Source organism: Alosa sapidissima, chromosome 17 (genome assembly GCF_018492685.1).
Source record: "Alosa sapidissima isolate fAloSap1 chromosome 17, fAloSap1.pri, whole genome shotgun sequence".
In the NCBI taxonomy this organism is placed as follows: Eukaryota; Metazoa; Chordata; class Actinopteri; order Clupeiformes; family Clupeidae; genus Alosa; species Alosa sapidissima.
Window position 1 is genome coordinate 13441770 of NC_055973.1, and position 19585 is coordinate 13461354.

General features: G+C 42.2%; 2 protein-coding genes across 7 annotated transcripts in view; both read right to left on the reverse strand.

Annotated features, from left to right (window-relative positions):
- Window positions 1-16285, reverse strand: part of drd3 (dopamine receptor D3) — a 26721-nt gene extending 10436 nt beyond the window's left edge. The window contains exons 1-5 of one of the 5 annotated variants that reach the window (XM_042068899.1): window positions 15863-16285; window positions 14370-15667; window positions 12968-13256; window positions 11005-11117; window positions 7326-7462 (exon numbers count right to left, since the gene is read on the reverse strand). In XM_042068899.1, coding sequence (XP_041924833.1) covers window positions 7326-7462; window positions 11005-11117; window positions 12968-13252 — 535 coding nt within the window. In that variant the 5' untranslated portion in view covers window positions 13253-13256; window positions 14370-15667; window positions 15863-16285. Of the gene's footprint in view, window positions 1-7325; window positions 7463-11004; window positions 11118-12967; window positions 13257-14369 lie in introns of all 5 variants that reach the window. The other 4 variants (XM_042068898.1, XM_042068897.1, XM_042068900.1 and 1 more) reach the window with 4 other exon arrangements.
- A 1325-nt stretch (window positions 16286-17610) lies between these two features.
- si:ch211-161h7.8 (thiosulfate:glutathione sulfurtransferase) lies at window positions 17611-19475 on the reverse strand. Of its 2 annotated transcripts, none has more exons than XM_042068904.1 (4): window positions 19139-19475; window positions 18496-18618; window positions 18095-18275; window positions 17611-17990 (listed from the first exon to the last, which is right to left on the reverse strand). In XM_042068904.1, exons 1-4 carry the CDS (start codon window positions 19290-19292, stop codon window positions 17939-17941), a joined length of 510 nt encoding a protein of 169 aa, XP_041924838.1. In that variant the 5' UTR covers window positions 19293-19475; the 3' UTR covers window positions 17611-17938. The 2 variants fall into 2 exon arrangements, with proteins under 2 accessions (XP_041924838.1, XP_041924839.1); XM_042068905.1 differs by having other exon boundaries at window positions 18095-18257; window positions 19139-19404.
- Between the last annotated feature and the right edge of the window lie 110 nt (window positions 19476-19585).

The window sequence follows — 19585 nt, forward strand, 5'->3', positions numbered from 1 at the left end:
AGGTGCACATTCATTTTATATTATCAATTATCATGGTTGTCAATTAGGCAACAAAATGTGTGAATATGATTATCTAAACTGAGGTTTGTTTCATATACTGTATTGAAATGAAAAAAGAATAGTCTACATTTCAGTCAAACACAGCAGCCAAATACAACATAAAAATAAATTTTTATTTATATATTATTTTATAGTTATATCTGATTGTTTTCATGAAGCTGTAGCCTTGTTGAGGTAAGACAATACCGAAAAAAAAAAAAAAAATGCTTAAGACGCTCTTGGCCTTTTCTCATATAGGCCTAGCCTACCCTACAAGAATAAAATAGGCCTACAAATCAATGAACTCTCAGGGCTTATTTTGTTCCAACAGTAGACCTAATGCAGAAACCTAAAATGCCACAAGTCTGAGTGAATATGAACAAAATCATTGGCTAATAATTTATGCATCGTTTTAGCAGCAAGGGCCAAATTATTATTTAACATTAAGGAAATCCCTTCATCAAAGGTAAAGCTACTCTACAGACTATCGTTGCTGTTTAGGAATGCTGTAAATTCTTAATTTCGCGCTGGATTTCGAAAAACAAAAGCCGACCGAGTGCAAGTTGTCACATGCTTAAGTTGCAATAGATGTATGGGTAATGAGGTCATTTGACAACTTTGGGCAATGAATGTAACCAAAAACGAACTGCATTACCCACAATTCCGTGCCACGTATAGTTTTAAAACCAGAAGTGGGGTGAACGCGGTGCTTGGAACGTAAATGAGCGTCTGAGCGAGCAGAAAAGGTTGTGCACCAATTCATAACAAGTAAATCGATAAAACGACCGATTCATTTCAGTTTTTTTCCGATACGGGGCTTCACGTATTGATGTAGCCGTATCTTACACGTTAAAAACGGATACCAATACGTATCGGTTAATCTTTATACCCCTACTAACGACTCTATACACGATTTGATTGGCCTGATAGAAGTTTAATTTTTCGAGCTCACAAGCCAACGGAGAGTTGCTAGACTAGCCTGGCAGCAAATATAATTTGCTGCCGCTAGGGTGCGTCTAGATTTCTAGGCTACTCAGTTCATACATATTTGAATAACCTGCATTATGGCTCTGCCCGTCTGTATCAATTCATTTTCTCACTGAGATATCGGTCTGGAAATCTCAACATTTCCCGCAGCTACCAGGCAAACTAATCAGTGACCAGAGGGGATGATGTTACTGTTTCAAAATCAAAAGTGGTAGAGCTAGATGAGGTAGAAGCAATGCTAGCAAACATCAAAGGATTGCAGCCGGCAGAATGTGTAAATTTACACAGCGTTGATTCCTCACTGCCAGTGCAGTTTATTATCAATTCTACAAAGGTCGGAGGCAAGTACCAAGTAACGTCAGCAATCCTTGATCAATACAATTGGTTAAGATGGTCCACTGATTTCAAAGTTAATGCCAAGTCCATGCTAATTAGGGTGCTTAGATCGGAAACATTCCCCATTGGACCACTCCCAGACCCTATTTATGAAGTGAGGGGGTTTGATGAAACCAGGCTAATATTATGACAGGTGCAGTCCCATCTCAGACTCGTACCTCCAGCCATCAGCGAACGGTGAGGCTAAAACACATTTATGCTAAGCACCAATCAAAATCATGTCTCTAAGGCCATTTAGTAATGAGGTTAACTCACACCACAGCTCAGCACCTGCTGACCATTGTTACATTAGGGGCTTTCAGATATAACCTCCGGAGTATATGCGTAGGTTTGTCAAACGGAGGTCCTACCCTTTGGGTGATTCAGATATGATGCTAACCTCCGGACCTTATACTGACCTTTTACAGACCTATGTGTGAACGACATACACACACATTACAGAATCTCTGTGTGGTTGTCAAGTGAGGGGTGGGGGCTCGCAGAGTTCGCAAGAGGTGAGATATGACGCAGAATATATGCGGCCGCTGTCACAGCTGCTGTTTTTGTTTACAAAATGTATGCATTAGGCTATGTAGGTTAAAGAAGAAAAATCTATTGTGCGTCGGCTAATACTTGAAGTAGTCACGTAAGTGCGCATACTTCAAGCTGACCTACAGTATTTGTATGTGTGCTTCAAATAAACACATTAAAGGGCGTAGGTTTGGTCTCAGCTTTGGTGGGGACACATTCACAACTCCTGTTGTCACAATACCAACATTATTGTTTCAATACCAATAGCAAGTGAAGAATCTCGATTTTGATACAATTGCGATTATTTTTAAATTTTATTTGGTTTGTGTGATTTGTGAGATCATTCACATCAGTGGCAATCATAGAATTTGATTGACCCTCCACACACACACACACATACACACACATAATAAGTGATGGTTGTCATATTTTGGAATTCATATAAACTATAAACTTATATTGTTAATTATTTATAGTATTTTATGATCTGCATGGTTACTAATAGCTAAACATATTTAGTAATTTGAATACATCATATTGATATTTAAATGATTAGGCTACACTTGTCTTTAATATCATCACATTTGTGGTGTGTAAATCTAATTGAGTGCCTGTCACTTTAAGAGGAACGTGAACGCAATTAGCTTTCAGTCTCACGGTTTTAGGCTAGTGAAAAATAGTTTTGCAAGTGCAAGGATATGTGGATTCAATTAATCATGTTTGCTATGTCAATAGATAAAATAAATGTTCAAAAAAACTAACAAGTCAAAGAATTGTTTTCTGGGATGAGATCATAGAAGAGATAAGTGTCTCGCAATGTTCATTTCTATGTGTATGGAAATGCAACAGTTTATCTTTTATTTCTTTGCAATGTGCAGGCTACAGTACATTCACAAATACATTAGCCTACATAAACAGAATATAGGAACAGGAAAATGTCTCGGATCCATTGTTTATTGCGACTGCAAGATTGGTAGCCCAATTAGCTTAACAGTCAGTGATGGTGACTTATTCTATTCTGTGCCTATATGCGACTGTCCGTGTGGCACACCCTTAGCCTATTCAACATGACTCCTAACTTTGGTTGGAAGATTATAGAAGCTAGGTTTAGCTGTGACAATATCCTGGGCAATATCCTAACAGCTAATGCTATTTTACACTGTAAAATCCGCATTTGAAAGCCTGGTCACCAGTTGCCAGTTTGTATGGCTAGTTATTTTGCCTAGACTGAATAATGAAAAAGCTTCGTATTTTTGGGTGGCATAGCTGATCTATATATATCTACATGTATATGCTGAAGGTGTGAATTTTAACCGCATGTTCTACGCTTCGTTCAGACACAGCACATTTACGTAATGTCCGGAGGAAATACTAGGAGGGGAGCAGAAGAACAACCGGCTAAGTTCGGACTTCCATATGACCGTTTATGTTGTTCAGATATGCGGCCCAACCGTTTAACATCCGCAGAACCTCCGGTCTTACACGTATGTCTGAAAGCCCTGATTAAATAGGTTAGCATGTCCTAGCCTGCTGTGGCTGTGTGGAATGAATAGTATGAGTCAACCAGCTCGGAGCACTGGGACTGCCTCAGATGGTTAATTCCCTCTTCCAGACAGAAACAATGTTGGGAATGCATCTTCATCTAGACTTCATCTGGGACCATTACTGCATTTCAACATGTCTCAGTCGAGACTCTTGTCTTTCTAAGTCATCCCTCTGTGATGTAAGTAAGTTAGAGAAACAACTCTTCTGAGAGGATCGACATGTTTTATACATTTTTAGCCCCAAGCCCCTCTTTTTTTTCTTTTTCCTTTAAGTTTATCACTGCTGCTTTCTCTGCTCTTACATCTTCCTCTGTCTGCTGTCAGTTCACTGGCACTTGGATGAGTGGAGGAGGCCAAGTTGAAGCTGAGGTTTGAGTTTACAGCGCGTCGCTCGCTCTGTGTGTTTTATCCACTATCAAAGTCAAAGTCAAAGTCAGCTTTATTGTCAATTTCTTCACATGTTCCAGACATACAAAGAGATCGAAATTACGTTTCTCACTATCCCACGGTGAAGACAAGACATATTTTACCAATTTAAGTCCACAGACAAACATAACATTCAAGTAAACAAAAAAGTAAGTAAATAAGTAAATAAGAGGGCACATATAATAATGAAAAAAATAAGAGCAGCAAAATTTGGTTGAAATTGAGCATAGACAGTCAATAAAATACTAGTGCAAAGTCAGGCCAATAAAAGGCTTGGGTAGTTCTGTTTGACCTAAGTAAGAAAGAAAGTGGCATAGTGGTGCAAGTTATGTAAGAGCAGCAGAAGTGTTGTGTTTTCAGGACAACAACAACAAGTTGTAAAGTGTACAAGTGTGCAAGTGTGCAAGTGGAGTAGTGCAGGCGGCCATTGTGGGTCCAATGTCCAGGATGTTATGTAGCTGAGGGTGGAGGGGGGAGAGGAGGGAGAGAGTTCAGCATCCTTACAGCTTGGTGTATGAAGCTGTTGGTGAGTCTGGTAGTGCGGGAGCGCAGGCTTCTGTACCTCTTCCCAGAGGGCAGTAGATCAAACAGATTGTGAGCGGGGTGACTTGCATCACTCACAATTTTGGTCGCCTTGCGGGTGAGGTGGGTGGTGTAAATGTCCTTCAGAGAGGGGAGTGAAGCACAAATAATCCTTCCAGCTGTGTTCACTATGCGCTGCAGGGCTTTCCTGTTGTATTCAGTGCAGCTTCCGCCCCACACAGCGATTGTGGTGCCTCGGTAGAATGTGGTCATGATGGCTGGTGGAGCACTTGCTCGCCTGAGTTTCCGCAGGGAGTACAGGCGGCGCTGAGCCCTCTTCGCCAGTGATGCAGTGTTGGTGGTCCAGGAGAGGTCTTCGCTGATGTGCACCCAGGAATTTGGTGCTGCTCGCTCTCTCCACCACAGCACCGTCGATGGTCAGTGGCAGGTGTTGGGTGTGACCTCTCCGGAAGTCAACAACAATCTCTTTGGTCTTGCTGACGTTCAGCAGGAGGTTGTTGTCCCTGCACCACGTGGTCAGATGGTCGACCTCCAACCTGTATTGAGTCTCGTCGCCCTTGGTGATGAGACCCACCAGAGTTGTGTCGTCAGCAAATTTCACTATGTGATTGTTGCTGTAGGTTGCAGTGCAGTCATGCGTCAGCAGGGTGAAGAGCAGCGGACTGAGCACGCAGCCTTGGGGGGCCCCTGTGCTCAGTGTGATGCTGCTTGAGGTATTGTTGCCAACACGTACTACTTGAGGCCTCTGACAGAGGAAGTCCAGTAGCCAGTTGCAGAGGTAGGTACTGAGTCCCAGTTTGTCAAGTTTGCAGATGAGTTGTTGTGGTATTATGGTGTTGAATGCAGAACTGAAGTCTATAAACAGCAATCTCACATATGAGTCTCTTTTTTCCAGGTGGGTGAGGGCTGGGTGGAGGGCAGAGCAGATTGCATCCTCTGTAGACCGCTTGGCTCGGTATGCAAACTGGAAGGGGTCCAGGGTGGGGGGGAGAATGGATTTGATATGTGACATGACAAGCCGCTCAAAGCACTTCATGATGATGGGTGTCAGTGCCACAGGGCGGTAGTCATTGAAGCAGGATGGAGCAGTTTTCTTCGGCACAGGTATGATGGTGGCAGCTTTGAAACATGATGGGACGATGGCTTGCTTCACTATCCACGATTCACCTCTGGATCTCGCGTTATTAGTCACTCTGGAGAGAAGTGTCTGCCACATTAATTTATTTAAATGTAGGCTAAACAGAACCTGGCAGAGATATGTTCCAGGATTTAATGCTGCCAGCGACGTGAAGGGATAAATTCCAAATCTATTGGGCACCTGGGCCAGACAACGTCCTGGGTACCTCACCACTAGGGTTGTGGATTGGAACTCCTCACATGGTAAGAAGGCATGGTGGGATAGTCCAAATTGGCTCTAGGTTACCCTGGAAATCGAGAGTTCTCGCGAGAGCACAATGGATCTACGCTCTGGCCAGACACTCTGGCAAAGAGCAATGATGCACGTTACTTTTACCCCAACATTCCGGGAAACCTGCTAAACTGATGAAGACAGCGCTGCAACGTTGGAGGGCAGTACACATTGGTCGTAGTGTTATCAGAGGCGGACAGAGTACACTTTTACTTGAGTAAAAGTACAGATACCCTTTGCTAAATTTTACTCGAGTACAAGTAAAAGTACAACAGTCAGATGTCTACTTAAGTAAAAGTACAAAAGTACTTGTTTTTAAAAGTACTTGAGTATCAAGAGTACAAGAGTAGCCTACATTTTCTAAATATTGCATTACTACTGCCACAGTGCTTACATTTATGTACAGAAACGTCCTACATGGAGTTATGAAAAATGTTAATAACATGATAAAGTCATTTTCATCTTTTTACCATGTTGCCAGGGATGGGCAGTATTTCTAATACATGTATTTAAAATACGTATTTCAAATACAAAATACTATTTTGTAATTGAAACACTTGAAGCGAAAACTATCATTAACTTGTTCAGAAAATTGAAATAGTCTGGCGAGGTGGGGCCACGGGTTGGCACATTCCCGTGATGGACCTGCTGCGTCTTCATCCATTGTTTCATCCATGGTTTCGTCTCTTATCTAAATCTGGAGTTGACTTTGGTGGAAAGCTGAAGGTAATTGCTGATAGGCTGTCCCAATCAGTGGTGCCTGCACAATCCAATCACGTTTGAGAGGGAAACAACAAATTGAGGGTTTCCGAGATTTTTCTTTTTTCCTTTGTTTTTTTTAGAAGTAACGGGTACTCACGGTTATGGATAGAAATGTAGCGGAGTAAAGAGTACAAAAATGATACTTGAGTAAAGTACAGATCCCTCAAAATTGTACTCAAGTACTGTACTCAAGTAAATGTACTCAGTTACTGTCCGGCTCTGAGTGTTATCCGATTGCGTCGAAGTCCGAAATAATTCAGAGTAAGTCTCGTGTCCAATTGTGTGCAGTGAGATTTTTAAATGCATGCTTGTTGCCGCCCCTCAAGTTGGGCCATTACATTGTTTTTTGCCAGACCCTTAATCTTTCTAGATTTTCAGGGTCTGGATTTTCCAGGCTAGCTCTAGGTAACAACAGCAGAAACAGCAGCTTTGGTTAATATTTATTATATCCTGTTTTGGGTGGTATTTTTGTTATTATCATTATTTCTGGGTTTGAGGAAACACAATACTGCCTTTATCCTCCTCCTCTTATGCCAGCCTGCTATACCAGGAATCTCTCAGCGGCTTTTATCTGAAGGTGACAGTGAGAAGACTACTGATAGCCACACAGACCTCTAATGATTCACCCAACTGAGAGTATTTTAAAGCTGACTTAAAGCTTGATGTGAGGTTTATCTGCCTTCAGAAGGTAAAGGAAACACGTTGCCTACCTGTGGTGTTGAACCCAAACAGCAGGGGACAGGAGACGGTGAAGGCCAGGACCCAGACAGCGGCGATCATGATGGACACCCGTTTACGAGAGCTGTGTGTGGTGTTATACAGAACAGGCATCACCACTGCAGTGTACCTGAGAGAGACAGAGAGAGAGAGAGAGAGGGGAGAAGAAAGATACAAACAAGCAGTGTGACAGTGAGAAGAAGAGTAAAAGTGCCATAGACTGGGGGAAGAGAACTGTGGTTTGGTAGTTTTATATCAGGCATGACACCAGGATAAAGTGACTCAGGGGGCGGTTAAAAGTGACGAGGGGTAAATCTTTGTATACAGTGAAACAGCACATTACCAGCCTATTTTGGCATCAACCTGTTGCTTTTTTGACTAGATGTGAACAATCTCCTGCCTTACATTTTCCATGTGCTTGTGTGTAATGTCCCTAATATTATAGGAAATGTTTGGAGGGCATTCTGATCTTGCTTGCTGCTGGGGTACTTCCTCTACAGCTGGTGTACAAAGTAACTCTGGGTGTAGCGAAGGGAGAGAGCAGTGACCCCACCCGGTCTTGAACCCGGGTCTCCAGGGCACTAATCCTGCAGCTTGACTGCAACGCCAAAGAGCCAGGCCCGTTGGTATGGCAGTCAGATTGCATACTCACCTGTAGTGACAGTACTCCGTCACATTGGGCTTAGCTGCTGTTGGGGCTACTACCCTCGGCTGAGATCTCTATGGTATTTTGTATTTCAAATCCAAATTCTGATATCTCTCCTCATTCCTGAACTGCTTTCTGGCTGTAATATATGTTCATGGTTCCAGGTTTTAGCTTTTTAACATGCAGTGCGGCATGATGTTCAAAATGAATAAATACTGTAAATCTCTTCACAGTGTACAACAAACAGCGCTGTCCGTGGTCCTGATAAAACTACATTGTTTGAGAATGTTTGAATGCTGTTTGTGCCGGGGGTAAAGAGACTGGATCCAATAAGAAGTTTTCATTACTGTCTCTTACACTTTTATCTCAGTCAATATTGATGTTATATTTATGATTTTCCTACAAAACCTAAACTTGGTGCAGGGGGGTGGCATAAAATATATCTGAGGGGCTCCCCCATGCAACCTCATAGCTTAGGGCCTGTTTTATATGTCAAAGGCACAACCACTGCAGTGTACCTGAGACAGAAAAAGATAGATGGCAAGAGTGTCTGTGAGAGAGTGAGAAAGAGATAATGAGTGTGTGTGTGTGTGTATGAAGGACATAGAAAGGTGTTTTGTAGCACACTGCGATATACGTGCAAAGATCACACAAAGCCCATTCACACAGATTGTTAGAGAGAGAGAGGACGGGACAGAATGACAGGGAGGGAGAATGCAATGTCATATGACACAGCCATCACCACCTCCATTGTGTCCACCACCACACACACACATCAGGAAGGTTAGAACACAAAAGCGTAGACTGACGTCAGTTAGGGTAAGAGAGTGAAAGCTAGAACTTTCTTCTTTATTAATCTGTGTCTCTAAGATAGTTTAAAAGAGAATTTGGTTGATTAATGAGGGAGATAGGGGGAGGAAGAGTGAAAGGAGAGGGGAAAAAAGCAACACAAAGAATCATAAAGAGAGGGGAGATTGAAGAAGCAAAGAGGCAGAAAGAGAGAGAGAGAGAGGAAATGGTGAGTTAGAGAGAAATTGATAGAGAAATAAAGAGAGGGAAGAGAGAATGTGCCAAAGACAAATGGAGCCAAATAAAAATAGAGAGGAGATGAGAAAGGAATAGCTGGAGGGTGAAATTGCAGCCTCATATATTCGGAATGCTAATTAGGGTTAGCAAAATCAATTCTCTAATTGTGCGAGTTTACAAAATGGCTGGCATCAACATGAATGATCAAAATTTTGAGATTGTCCGTCATGGCTTTTTCAAAAAGTACATCACAGTAAAACCCACCCCCATCCCCCTTCTCAAAAAAAAAGGCAAGAGCATTGCTTTATTAAAAATTAATTACTGGTGTTTATGCCAAGAATATTGAATCTGTGAGCGCTGTTGAGAACTGGGCGGCAGAGCATCGGCTTGGAGGGAGCGGTAATTAAGCTCGACCCAATTTGGAGCAGAGAGTTTTATTATCACTAGATTAGTGTCATCAGCATCGATGCCATTATCAGAGTAATTAATTCCCTTTTTTCCATAGTGAGAACGCTGGATGAAGAGGGTGAAGCCGTGGAAAACAAACAAGGATGAACAATAAAACAAAGAGAGCAGCCACTCTCTCCCTCATTCTCTTCCTCCATTTCTCTCCCAGCATGCATCTGAGACCCTTGTTTTTCCAGTTCTCACATCAGATGGACACAACACAAACATTCATTGGAAAGAAAGGCACAATCACCCCAACATCAATATTTATCCTATTAAGGCAAGGCCTAAAGCCCTGAAGTAATCCAAGCATACACACACTCTGTGTCTTTTCTTCCATCTGTCTGTATCCATCTCTCTCTCTCTCTCTCTCTCTCTCTCTCTCTCTGCTAATTTCTGTGTTTTTGTTTGTCACTCTCTTTCTCTCTCACACACATTCTTCGTCCTCTCTGTGATTCATATGGATACACACAAAATTAAAACAAAGCTGTCACAGAGTGCCCCTTGTGCAAGTGTTAATTGTGCACCTGCCACTGATGAGCTCATTCCCCAGCTATTAATAACGACTGCACACACACACACAGGGAAGCAACCCCAAAAATATCACCATATGAACCAACAAATGCAAGCCCACACAGGAGACTGTCACAGAGAGAGAAAGATAGAGGGAGAGAGAGAGAGAAAAAAAGAATGTGCTTGGAGGCAAAGGGTCAAGGGTTTAAAGACCCCACGAGGCGGTAAAATATTAAAAGTTACAAGATCTGGGCACAGAGGGCAACTAAATAATGCAAGTGATTGAACATAAACAAGGGACAAATACAGACATGGAAACTGGTATGCACACACTGAAAGAGACACACAACACACTAAAGAGACACACTCAACACACATTCTTACATGCGTACACACACATGTATGAAGATACACACTTACAAAAGCACAATGCACCCTTGGTGGGCTGTTGTCATACAAAAGTTTTCAGAGCTGAATTTTCTAAGGGCTGCACAGTTTGTGATCAAATATTTAAAGAGCTTGTGACAGGAGGAGATGTCTTATACGCCATTCCTCTGGAGTTGCCTACTCTGCTAAATGAATTGGAAAGTACTGCCCAGAGGAATGGATGCGCCTGATCTGGCATCAACCAGACCCAGAGATTGGAGAAGGATGGAGCTGTTTTGATCCGGGAGGGTTGCGGGGAGCATCAGGTCGGCCATCCAGGTGTCTTTCAATCCATCAGCCTTCAGTTGCTAATAAAGATGTCTTTTAGCTTGCAACACTCTGTGTCCTTGAAGCGCAACATATAGAGGTCTTTCTTGGTGCACCTCTTTAAATGTGTAATGGGCCCATTACCATTCAGCAGGCACTTTAATCTCCACACTCTTTTTTCATGTGATGGATTAATACAATATCTATCCAGAGGTAAAATAAGATAACGTTTCGATCCACCAGGAGGTCACATGAGGTTAACTAATTTTTCTGCATTAATGCGATAATGAACAGACATAAATATCACAACACACTGAGCGCACACACACATGCCCAGGCCACCCTACCTGTCAATGCTGATGGCACACAGGTTGAGGATGCTAGCAGTGCACATCATCACATCCAGCGTGACAAAGACGTTGCAGTACAGTCGACTGAAGAGCCATGCACCGCCCATCACCTGTTCAACACACACACGCACCACACACACACACACACAGATAGAGAGAGAGATCATGTAACATGTAAACACGCCACTCTCTAATACACGCAATTAAGGAGAAGACACCCACGCTTGTGTAACACATAGGATGATGCACCACAGAACAGCCGACTTTCTCCTCCACAAACATGCGTGCACACACACACACACACAAGGAATCTTGAGACAGACGCAGCCATAGGTGGTTTCAGGAGCGGTGAGGTAATAGTCCTGTGACAGAGATTAATGTGTGGTTGGGCAGAGTGGTGGAGTCTGGTTGCCAGGTCTGCCGGCACTAACAGATGGACTCGCGATTCCCTTTACTCCTGCTCTAATTGTAGCGTAATATAACACCCTAGTCACTGTCACGACCAGACAGAGGCCGTGCTGAGGAGGGCCAAGACCCAACATGCACGGGCTGTGACCAACAGGACCTGATAATAACCACAGCATGTGTAGTGGAAATCTTCAACATTCATTTTAATCATCACCCCAGCCTTTGATCATGCCAAACCCTTTGTCAACCAAACTGCTCTTGTGACCTTTGTCAATCAAATGCTCACATGACTCATTGTTACTTAGACACTCATGAGAACCACATGAGGACACATGAGGACAATTAATCATTTGATGATGAGTTCTTTCCTCTTGACACAATCAAAGAGGATAGGCTGCGCTTTAAATGCAGAGGGAAGACGCAGCTCTGGAGGTTCAGTTGGCCGCCGCCATAAGCGGTGAACTATGCTGGCCTCCGAGCTCATATGGTCTCCGAGCTCATATGCTGGTCTCCGAGCTTGTAGTTCTAACACCATTGTTAACCAATATGCTTTAATATATTTTTAGTCTTTAAACCTGCCTCTGTCTGCTTGCACTCAATTTTCCTTACAACACATGCTTGACCCTTGGTGACTACAAGAAGCTGAGATTCAACTCTGAGCCCTACGCCTACGTTAATCATACTGTATCATTTGCAAAGTGTAAAAATGATTTACACATGATAAGTATGATGTGTCACAGCTTAGCTCATCGATTCCCTTCGTCATGCATTATATTTAGCAACATTTAACTTCCCTCATGTTTCCACTCCTACATTTAAACATGTAACAAAAGTAAAGCAACAACCACAAGCTGAATGTCACCTTCAAACTCAAGGTAACCCACTCCAAGCTCAGCCATTAACATAATCATATTCACCTTATCTCAACACCCGAGCACAGTAGAAACATCAGACAGCTCACCTCCCTCGCTGGTGCAAATTATACGACAACATTCCCATCATTCCAGTCAAATGTCTGAAGCCTAAACACACCCTAATCCCAGTCCTCCTTTTTCCTAGATAACATGAGACACGAGTCACATATGTCTCTACACTCATATCACGATCCACATGAATCATGATAGTAGGCCTATCTCTTGTGTGCCAGCAGACTGCAGAGCTAGAGCCCTTTAACCAATCTTATTCTAACAAAATACTGTTCTTTATGTTCGGTTTTAAGTGAAATATTTTGATATACACAGGGCTTTATTTGGACCTGTTGAATATTTTGTCCTTTCATTTCAAGCATTTCATTTCATTTCATTTCACTAACATTTCAAGCATACTTGCATTTCAAAGCTATTCATAGATGTGCTCTTGGGACACCAGCTGGTCTGTGTGCTATCTCCACCTTATATCAGGCCTAGTGGAGGACTTCACTGTTTGGCATTTTAACAGCTTTTTAGTTTGATGTTGTATTTTGTTGTTTGTTTGATACGGCCACCATTGGGGAATTTGGCTCTTTTGTATTAAGACTCACTTTGATGTGCCCATCTTTCATACCCAGACTTACCTCCAGGTAGACAGCCCAGGGCATAACAAGGGTGGCCACCAGTAGATCCGCCACAGCCAGGCTCACCACCAGGTAATTGGTTGTGGTCTGCAGGGAGCGCTCCCTCACCACGGCCAGACACACCAGCACGTTCCCGAACACAATGGCCAGGATAAGCAGGGAGTAGAACATGGCGTAGTAGTTCCGCTCGCTCTCTGCCTCCAGCTGTTCCATGCTGGAATTCCCATCTGGAATTCTGAGGTAAGAGTCGTTCCAGGACCACTCAGCATCATTGAACACCGCCATAGCTCTTGAGTTGCAATGATACAGAGATAGAGGGATGTAAGGAACACACACACACACATACACACACACACACACACACACACAGAGAGAGAGAGAGAGAGAGAGAGAGAGAGAGAGAGAGAAGCACCTGAACCTGAATCAGAATTCAATCAGTGTACACACACAAATCATTCCCTCTGAATCATGTTTCTCATAGTGGATGTCCAATCATAGGCTTCCCTAGTGTGCCACTGTTGCAAAGTATGTTATATCAAGAATGACACACCTTTGTTGAACAGAAAAAGTTGAAAGGGAAGAAGGCTTACAAACGAAAAGAGAAAAATAGAGGACAAAAGAAAAAAAAACTCAAGGTGAATGGTTCTGCCCAAACGACTGCCTGGAGAAGACTTCTCATTATAGCTTTTCTCTCTCTCTCTCTCTTTCTCTGTGTGTGTGTGTCTGTGTGTATGTATGTGTGTGTGTGTGTGTATGTAAGCAAAGCCGCCTCCCATTCTGTTTAGCCCACATCTGTATGGGAGGCAGTGATGCGTTTGTCTGTCCTCTACACTGTCCTGAAAAGGTGCTTCTGTACCTGGGACGCACCAGTGCTTGGCATTCAAATTACACATTTATCTGTGTTCTTACAACCCACACAAATGTAGGAACATCAAAAACAGATACAATGATATGCAAATATCTGCCTATAATTTTCACGTGGAGGGGAGGTAATTGGGTGATAAAGGTGTGTCGATTCCGTGCTCAATTAGACCTCTCTGAAACCACACCGTCATGCTTCAAAGCCTGCGCAAACATGATGGAGCCTGGCATTTATTGCATGCACTGTTAAAAGGGTCAACCAGGTATATACGTATACCTGAGGTAACTGTATACCTCCTTAAAAATGAAGCTTAGCAAAATGTCACCATTTGACAAAATACAACAGATACGATCAAAATACGGACAGTACGATTAAACTGAAAGAGTTAGAAATGACATAATAGCGGTTTGATAAAATCACCTTGAAATCACATACTCATGCGAGATAACAAATTAAAAACAACATATGCTTCATCCAAAGGTCATTAATAGCATTACTATAGAAACATTATTTATCATATAAGTTTTACATTCCTCTTACCTGAAACTTCCCCTTTTAAGCTCTTCTAGTGCTGAATTTGCAGACAATCACTTCGAAATTCTGCCGCTCCAGAAGGATAAAACTTAGATGGTTTAAGGATGGTCGTGCGAATTGTAGCCTACTCATAGCAGGGATGGCTCCCATTCTCCGGGCGCACTGGGGGATAATTCGAAGTCTGAGGCTCATTAAAGCACGAAAATGATAATTCTCGTCTTCTTTTCGGTATTGAATAATTCCATCTAAGCCACATGACTTATAGGTTTCCAGAGAGCTCTTGCGTGGCGCAGACGCTCTTGGTGCGTGAGAGCTCGCATCTTCTTCCACATTCTCCAGCGGAACAGCCAAGGCAGTTCGAAAACTAAGTAGCCTGGGAGGAAACACTCATGAAACGCTGTGAAGGGGTTTGCTGACAGGCATTTTATTTTTAGCTGTATTGCAAAATAAAACAAAGTTATTTCCCCCCAAGACTTGGAGTAGAAATACGGCAATAAACAAATTCAACGAGTAGCCTACCTATACTGACAAATTTAAACGACATTACCGGCATGCTCTAAGGGCAAGATGAATAGCCTGTCTGCCGAGTAAAAAACCTAAGAAATGATTAACAGCATGTATACGAATGCCTTCTTCAATCAGCAAATTAACAGACAACTGGTATGAGGGAAATCTTCTGTTTGTCTCCAGTGTGTGACGGTTCATCTTTTTAGGGTGATCAGCCTACCTGTAAATTAAAATGACCAGCAGGGCAGTTCCGTCGCGCGCAGTGAGTGGTTATTATCGGGTTGTCTCAAAATAAACCTCACCTGAGATCACTGGTGCAAACAGCTCCTGTGTGAGAGACAGTTTTGGAGAGAGCCTACTTATTAGACTCGATTTGACCTTGCTATAGCTGATATATCTTTCTTGCGAGCCGGGGCATCGTCAAAGATTTTATTGTGTAGATGTAGATGCTGACCCACACCGCTCACGCACACACTGACTCGCATGCAGGATAGACTACACAGAGGCAAAGTTTATTCAAATGCTAGATCTACTATAACTACCATGCATTTGCATGCTCAAACAAAGGCGGGTAAAGGGGGGGTATAATGAAGTCAGTTAACAGGGTTTCCTCCAGACTAGCTGTCTCCAAATAAACGGTATTTCTGACCTGTCTCGAGGGGTCTTGTTGTGCCCTTGTGTTGGACCCAGGCAGGTAGTCTGCTTTACAGAGATCTTGGGGGATGTCACTCCAGTAGATGCCTCAGCATGATAAAGTCTGGGTTGGTGAGCTGAGCGAAATTTATTGTGGCAGCACTCTAGATCAGTATTCAGGGTGTGGGATAAAGGGGAGAAGACATTGAAGAGGAGAAGATGAGGACAATGATGGGGGAATAAACAGCAACAACAAAAATGAAATCCAATTCAGCTACAAACTAAAGGCCGATGCTGCAAAAAAGAAACAACAAACAATAAGACATTTTATAGACCTATGCTTCTGCGTTCAATCTCACCTGGCATGTGTAAAATTCCCTGTTTTCAAGATACTTAACTAACATACACACAGTACATTTTTACAAGTACCGTGTCCCTGTTTTGACCTGTCTCCTCAATGTTTTTATTTCCTTGTTGGTACATAGAGTAGATTGACAGTGGCTGAAGCTGGGAAGATGGCTGACATAGTGCCAGCTGTCAAGGCTGATGGGAAACAGAGCAGCCTTAGGTTGACTGAGTTGTTGACACCTCTTCACAAAGCTGCTGTTGGCCACAACCATACAGATAAGCCTAAATGTTCTCTTCAGCACCTGTGGCCTTGCCTGTTTGTTCAGGGCTTTAAACATGCACTTTTTTGAGTGTCATTTTACCAGAACAGAGAAACATGTTACATTGGTGCCATCTTGTGGTGTAAAGGGCAACATTTTGAAAACACTGTGGGACATAAGTAGTGCTGGGCGGTATACCGGTTCACACCGTATACCGGTGTATATTTTCTTTATGATATGAATTTTTTAATATACCGCCAAACCGGTGTATTTGATTACACAACGTTTGGAACGCTGCGCCGCGCGACAGTGTTTCAGACGGGACTTTTTCACACGCATGCATGGTGCCACTGCGAGGCATAGTGAGTGTAAACACAAAACACCATACGTTTTTCCCCTGAAGTATATGACCCTTAAGGCTTAATTTCTCCTTAGGTAAGGGGTTTATTTAAGGGTGTTGCACAGGATACCTTAAATTGTTTCTTTAGTTAAAGAAAAACGTTAAGGGATACTGCATTGAAAGGGATTTACCAAAGATCCTTGATTACTAGCTCCGCTTTAACCCTTTCTGGATTTACCGTCACGAAAATTCTATTGAGATTGTTCAACAGCTGTAACTAGCTGGCTAGTAGGTGATGTCGTTAGTTAGCAACCCACCGAACACAGTGAAGTTTAATGTTCTTATCATTCATTTCACCTTAAGAATATTCGCTGAAATTATCCAGATAGCAAGTAAAGCATGTTATAGACATGCACTGAGCAATACTAGCTGGCTAGTTAGAAATGATCCTGACTGTCATCAGTGCACCAAAACGAACTTTTTTGTTAATGTTTTGCCTAGCGAACCGACCGAAGCTCATGGCAGCCTCACAAGACATCCACATCCACATGAAGTTAACGTTAGCCTACCACTAACGTCATGTAAACCACACAATAACAATAAGGCATGTTTCTGATAGGCCTATTTGACAGAGTAAGCATATTAGCAGAGAGGTTTTATTTTAAATTGTATAATTTTCTAATGTAATTATTGCAAGTTGCACTACTTTTTGTATTGGTTTGATACAAGATGTTTGTGAAATTTGCACAGTAAAAGTTCTGTATTTTGACTGCAACTGTCTTTGCATTCTGATTAGATTCTTCATTAGAATCATAAGTGGCTCTTTGCAAACAGCATCATTTTCTGGGGCCATGCAAAACTGCATTACCACTAGTGTGGAGCTATTCTAGGCAACATCATGACAGTAAAATAGACCATCCTTAGTCAGTGTACTGCAGCAATTCCTCTCTCAACCTGTAGAAAATGCTGTGAACATCTGATTATGCAAAAAATACCGTCATATACCGTGAAACCGTAAGAATTTTGAAAAATACCGTGATATACATTTTTGGTCATACCGCCCAGCACTAGACATAAGGATACCTAATTAATCAACAGCACATGAAAATAACACAGAAATTGATTGTGACAGATATATATAGTGATTGATATACATGGGTCATCAAGATAAACTTTAATGACTAAATTAGCAGCACATTGTCATTATCACATTGGCTTAAACAGTGTTATCCCAGTGCATATCAAAATGAAATCAAATTAGTCCAGGAACGGAGTGAACAAAATTCCAATCTTAACCAGATACAGAGATATTGCTTTATTTTTTTAAACCAGTCACACTGAACTGAAAATAAGTCTATGGGTGTAGTCAATAATTTCCCCACAGAAGTATATAATGACCTTCGGTTTGACATTCAGTTACAGTAACTGCAGGGCTTCCATTTTTCCTCTTTAATGGTTGGCAAAACAAGCCAAACCATCTTGACCTTTTACTTGTCTCGTTCTGCCCACTCACTGTATCCTCCCGCATAGTGCCGAGCCCTTGAAACAGAGAAAGGGGAAAGGTAAAAAAAAAAAGAAATGTGATTAGCCTTTATTGGGAAGGAAATGTGTACTGGATGTCATAGTTATGTGGGACAGGCTACCTCATGTAGCCAAGTCTCTTGGCGATCTCCAGTGCAGATGCACTTCTGCGACCCCTTTGGCAGTGGAAAACAATGTTGTCATCCTCCTTCCCAGGGGCTTTTGCTTCAAATAGAAGCTCAAAGTGTTGTGGAGATAGCTTCAGTGATTGCTCCAGGCTATCCACTGCAACAGGAAAAGACACTGTAAGAAAATAATTCTCTCTAACACATTCTCTTTATCTCTCTCTCACTCACTCACACACACACACACACACACACACACACACACACACACACACACACACACATTCACTCTCTCTCTCTCTCTCTCTCTCTCTCTCTCTCTCTCTCTCTCTCTCACACACACACACACACACACACATTTCAGTTGGTTCTGGGGATGAATTTCAGCTGTCACTCACATGGAATGTTAATAGAGCCAGGGATGCGTCCGGCTTGGAATTCATCAGGATTGCGCACATCAAACAGCTGGATATTCTTGCTTGACAGCATGGATTGAATCTTCTCATAAGACACCACCGAATCTGGTATTGACAAAGAAATAAAACAATAATAATCTGCACATAGGCCTATTCTCTAGTATAGCATTTACTGTACGTAATCATGTGACCATTTGGCTGTTATTAGTTACTAGCCTTCTGAGCACAAATAAATAGTGAGACATGATAGATTAGCCTCTCTTTCTAAGGGGGTGTGGCCAAGTGAGTTGTCAGAAATGCTGTCAAACAATGTAGCCTACATATGTCTACAGATTTCACAGAATAGCACAGACAACAAAAGTCAATAACGTGGTGGACAACAAACCTTGTCTAATTGGTAGGTTAGTTAACAAAGGCCTACTTTGTCAGAACAGTAGCCTAAGCAGCCCTGACTTTTTCTGTGCATGTTTGGCAAGCTGTTTCATTTCGTACGGTGAAATGTATATGGATATAGTCGAATAAATTGTAATTTGACATTAGCATAATAAGTAGCATTCAATAGTGGGACGTAGCCTACACAAGTGTGGGGCACTACACTACAGAAGTGGTGGGACAACAACTTTACCCGGATCAGGTGAGGCATCGTTGTTATTATAGTTGACAGCTGCTGAAGTCCTTAGATTGCAACATTGAATTGTGATTGCCCTACTTCCGCTGCGGCATGCGGTCTCTCCAATAGCAGATAGGCATAAACGCCTTACAAAAAGATAAGATAACATACTCTTTAGTGGTTTAATCCTTTCCAAACGCTCACGATCAGGGTTCAAGGGTTGAATTTGGTGACTGGCGAAATCTCACGATAACATTTAGAAACGTAACCCATTGGTGCCCCTGCTGTCCACTACGATGTACTACATAACCTACAGTTCCTAGTATTAAAAAAAATACCCAAACAAAACATTATCTCATGATGTGTATTGGAAAAACACAGAACAAAGTCAGTCTGTGCTGACAGATTAAAACTAAAATATAGATTTCTGAAAATAGTTGGCAACGAATAGTTGCACTAAAA